We start from the raw sequence: 4,856 nt of genomic DNA on the forward strand, positions 1-4,856 counted from the left end.
CTGGGATAGCTTATCAACCACGTCTCTTTGCAACCTTGGTTGAGGTAGCTAGCTAGGGTTGGGCTTCATCTGTCTTCTGTGGCTCGGGTTTTCACCACGAGATAAACCTCAATGGCCAGAACGGCCTTTCCCTCAGCAGCTGTGGGGTCATCTGTCCCCAGTCTGCGGGGCCCTGGGAGAGGACCCTTTAGTCCAGGCAGAGAAGCCTCCTACGGGGAGAAGGTGGTGGTGGTCTCAGCCTCCACGCTCATGGAGGACCGCCTGGCGTGCCGGCAGGCGGACCACTGCCGGAGCCGCTCCTGGCTGAGGCAACCTAGGTCCTTGAAGAGCTTGAAGAGGTCGCTGCGGAACTTGACGCCGATGAAGGCGTACAGGAAAGGGTTGACGCAGCAGCGGATGCAGGCCAGGCTGTAGGTGACATCGTAGGCGATGTTGAGCTGCTTGCTGAGTTCGCAGCTGGTGGCGCTGGTGATGTTGAAGTTGGCCACCGTCTGGGCCAGGACCACCCCGTTGTAGGGCAGCTGGAAGGCTACGAAGACCACGACCACGGCAATGATCACCTTGATGGCCTTGTTGCGCTCGAAGTTGCGGGCCTGGAGCAGGGTGCGGACAATGAGGAGGTAGCAGAAGCTCATGGCCACCAGGGGGATCAGAAAGCCTACCACCATCTGGGCCACCTGGATGGTGATCAGGGCCTCCACGTGCTCGGTGATGAGGGAGCACCGCAGCGCTTGCTCACTGCTGCTCTTCTGGATGCCGCTGTACAGCAGCTCCGGGGTGGAGAGCACCACGGCCAACATCCAGATGCCCACGCAGGAGAGCTTGCTGATGAGAAGGACGCGGGCACGGTGGCGGTGGGCCGAGACGGCCTGGACGATGGCGACGTAGCGGTCAATGCTGATGCACAGGAGCAGGAGCATGCCGCTGAAGAAGCTTATCTTGTAGATGCCAAAGATGAGCTTGCAAACGTGGACCCCGAAGACCCAGGACTTGGCCGCGCTGTACGCCCAGAAGGGAAGGGTCAGGAGGAAGAGGATGTCCGCCACGGCCAGGTTGAGCAGGTAGGTATCGGTCATGGTCTTGAGCCTCTTGAAGTAGATGTAGGTCAGCATGACCAGCCCGTTGCCCAGCAGGCCCATGAAGCAAATGATGGAGTACATGACCGGGAGGAACCAGGCTTTAAAGTTCCGCACGTCCTTCTTGAAGCACACGGACTCGTACAGCGTGTAGTCCACTGTGGTGTTGTCTCCGATGTAATCGTCCGTGACCTCATCCTGGCACAGGCATACCTGTGGGGAAGGAACACGAGCCAGCTTAGCTGAGTGGGTCTAAATCTCACTGCTGTGGGATTGGCCAGAGCAGTGGTTTCAAGGTGCAGTTGGCATCACCTGCAAATTCTCGGACCCCATCTGAGACCCACTGAACCAGAATCTCAGGGGCTGGGGCCCAGGAATCTGTTTTTCTAAACTTTCCAGGTGATTCTTTCATTTGAAATCGGTGCTTCTCATATTTTAACATGCACATGAACTCGGGGATCTTGTTCAGATGATTTAGTAGGCTGGGGTGGAGCCTGGGATTCTGCCTTTCTGATAAGGAGCAAGTGTCTGATTTTGCTAACTCTTCTGAGAGACTTGACCTTACAGGTGTTAACGGTGGACTGGGAATAGTCTGGGCTTTGGGGCCAAATGAGCCTTGGGCTTGTTAAATACACTTCATTCTCCCTAAGCCTCAGTTTCCTCATCTGTGAAATGGAGATGAATACTATCTCCTCCACATGGTTGTTGTGAGGGTCCTAACTCGATTCTGGCATCATTTCATCTCCATGGAGGTTTTATTTTGCCCGTTTTATTTTATTTTATTTTTGGAAACTCCAGGAAAGTGGGATCATGTGTCTTTCTTTTTGAGCCTCCTTTGGAACCTGGTAGAAAGAACTTTCCAGGGGAGGGGGCCTATAAAAATACCCCAGTTTTTGAGGGAAAATCCACTTGGGCTAACGTTGAGGAGGGCCAGGAGTGAGAAGAGAGGAAGGCAAAGCTCCATTAAGAGGCCAGAAAGCCCTGGTTTGGGGCAAGCTGCTGTGATCATGGGTGGTGGGTGACTTGAAGACTCATGGATTCCTGCGGCCCAGGGCACAGCACCCAGCATGAGGCAGAAGCTCAGGGGATGCAGGCCCAAGTGGATGGCGGGCCACGGCCTCAGCTGTGACTGAGTCCTCTCGGGCCCAGGAAGGAAGCTCAGCCCTGTCTCCACCCTCCCTCCATCCCCCCTCCCTCTCCCCCCACCTCTCTCCTCTATCTTTCTTGCTGTATCTTCTGGCAGATCCCAATCAGCAGGGCTCAGCTGCTCAGGGCTTTTTTTAGCCTATCTGCAGGGCAGGGTGAAGGTTCAGGCAGCCTGCTGTGATTTTATCAATGAAGGAGGGCATTCGGGCTGGCTAAGCTGTGCAGGGCTCGGAGCTGGGCTGGAAGACTGCCTCAGGAAGCTCCTGGTCCCTCCTCTGGGAGTGGGGCCCTGGGCAGCTCGACATGATGGATTTTCGTGCAATTGGGGAACTGGAGGGAGTGTAGAGATGAGGAAGGGGGGCTCTTGGAGAAGCGATGTGGCTTGTTCAAGGATGCTCAGCCAGAAGGGGAACCCAGTCTCCTGACTTCCCTGTATCCTGTCTCTTTCTCACTTCCAAATTCTGGATTCATCGCTATTCTGCTTGGGGACAGGGTGAGGACCAAATCATGTCCAGGAGGTTTTTTTTGGGCATCGCTATCTCGAGAAGAAAAGTCAGTGGCAACCACTTTTCTCTTTTCTGGGCACGATTGCAGCCTGGGAGGCCTGGAAGAGGCTGGCTGCCCTTGGCCGCCCAGGATAATGCCCAAGGCCTCAGGTCCGGGGTTCCTGGACATAAGGGGGCTCTGGGCCTTGGAGGGCAGTATACCCAGCCTCTGTGACCTGTGCTTCCCACCACCCCGTTCTGCCTTCTCTTTTCCTGCTTAGTATCCGCCCCCTGTACCAGGGGCCACCAGGCTTGATGTGTCTCTGCGGCCCAAAGCCCCACCACATCCTGCCCCATCTGAGCCAACCCCATCCCCCCAGGTAAAGAGAAGAATGAGCCCAGCTGTCCCTTATCCCCTCCCCGGCCTTCCAGCCCCTCCGGAGTCCTGGAAACAGGGGAGAGAGAGGGGAGGGAGTGGTGCTGGGGAAGGGCGCCAAGCTGTGGGCTACAGCCCAAGCTCCAGGGGGCCTCTGGGATGGGGTTTTGGGAACAGTGCCCAACTTGGGGCCTGCCTCTGGCCGGAGCTCCTGGAAAGCTGCCCCTTTGGCCTCCAGACCTGGGGAAGAGCCAAATTCTGAAGCGCTGCCTCTCCAGCTCCTACCTCAGCCGCCCCCGCCCCCTCCAAGAGAGCTCGCAACCCCAGCAAATGGGGGAGAGTCGACTTCACGAGTTAGTTTCTTCTAACTCTGGCACTTGGTTGGGGCAGATTTTCTGTCTCCACAGCTGGGATTGAGACGCTGAAACCTGTAAACTGGGGATCTTTGCTCCTACAGAGTTATGGGCCCCTCTAAAGGATGTGCTCCCATCCTCCCTCCCCCCAGTGAGGCTCAGGCCAGTCTCTTTATTTCACAGAAGGGAACTGGGGCTTCGAGGGGAGCCTTTGGCTGGAGGGTGGGGGAGGGAGGCAGGTTTGGGGCGATAGGATAGTTACCAGCCATCAGGCCATGGGTTCTTTTCTCAGCTCACATATGAAGCTTTACATGTGTGGGTGTGGACACATATGTGCAAAACCCAGTAACCTCACAGCCTTTGCTTTTTGCAAAGCAAAGAACTCTCTCCAAGAACTCAGGAGTCCACTTTTCTGTCTCCCGGATGGGGATATTGGAAGTGGGGTGGGGAAGGTGGGGTAACTTGCTTTCTCCCATGTTTTAATTGAAATGGAGTAAAGGAATGTCGGAGAACATCCGTGGCTTTCTAGGGTCACTCAGCAGATGGAGGTGGGGGGGGGGGAGGTGGCCATCAGCTTAATGAATGACTGATTTGTGTCCGGGTCTATTTCTTTCCAGCAAATGCCCAGCGTCTCCACCAGAACCCAGGGCTTGGGCGTCGGAAGGACCAGGCTTGGGGAGGGGCGTATGGGAGAGGGAACGGAGCTTTCCTTGGTGGGACACCTACCTGGAAAATGACGAGGAGGGCCACCACCAGCACGTTCTTCATTGGCTTCCCTGCAGGAGACAAGGTGAGAAAGTTATTGCTTGGCAGGGATGGCTCTTTGTTATGACAAATAGCCACAGAGCCAGGGGACTTTCATCACATTCTCCAGACACCATGTTTGAGAACATGAGAACCAGATTGTGCCTTGGAACACCTGGCCGGCTGCCCAGCCTCACTGTCCTTACCTCCTCTTCCTCCTCCCCTGCATAAGGGGTCCCGGAAAGGAGCGGGATCGGAACGCAGAGCCGCCCCTCCCCTCTTCTTGGCTCTTCAGGGCCTCTTCTGGAATTGGAAAGTCCATCCTGGCCCAGACCACCCCTCAAGGCTGAATGGCAGGCTGAGGCCCCAGGCTCTCCCAAGGCCTGATGTGGGCCCTGGCTGCTCAGTCCTGCTTCGTGGCTGAGCCGAGGGCTGGACCTGGAACTTATTTTCTCCAAAGGCTGAGCACGGGGGACAGTTCACAGGGTGATTTATATAGAAGTCGTATCTCACTTAACAGTCTGGGAGCTGTGCCCTCTTCACCTTTGTAGCCCCCCCTTCCCCTAACTGGACCAGACCACAGGAGAGAGTCAGTAACTGTGATGCCAGGAATGAATACAAGGCAGGAGTTGTTGGTCCACCGCACCTCCAGTCTCAGGAGGGTCAGTAGACAAAT

The 4,856-nt window shown here is 56.1% G+C and overlaps 1 protein-coding gene across 1 annotated transcript; it reads right to left on the reverse strand.

Annotated features, from left to right (window-relative positions):
• Positions 1-209: 209 nt before the first annotated feature.
• On the reverse strand, positions 210-4,207 carry CCR7 (C-C motif chemokine receptor 7). The gene is made up of 2 exons (XM_059908068.1): positions 4,163-4,207; positions 210-1,289 (listed from the first exon to the last, which is right to left on the reverse strand). Exons 1-2 carry the CDS (start codon positions 4,202-4,204, stop codon positions 210-212), a joined length of 1,122 nt encoding a protein of 373 aa, XP_059764051.1. The 5' UTR covers positions 4,205-4,207.
• Between the last annotated feature and the right edge of the window lie 649 nt (positions 4,208-4,856).

Source organism: Balaenoptera ricei, chromosome 20 (assembly GCF_028023285.1).
Source record: "Balaenoptera ricei isolate mBalRic1 chromosome 20, mBalRic1.hap2, whole genome shotgun sequence".
NCBI lineage: Eukaryota > Metazoa > Chordata > Mammalia > Artiodactyla > Balaenopteridae > Balaenoptera > Balaenoptera ricei.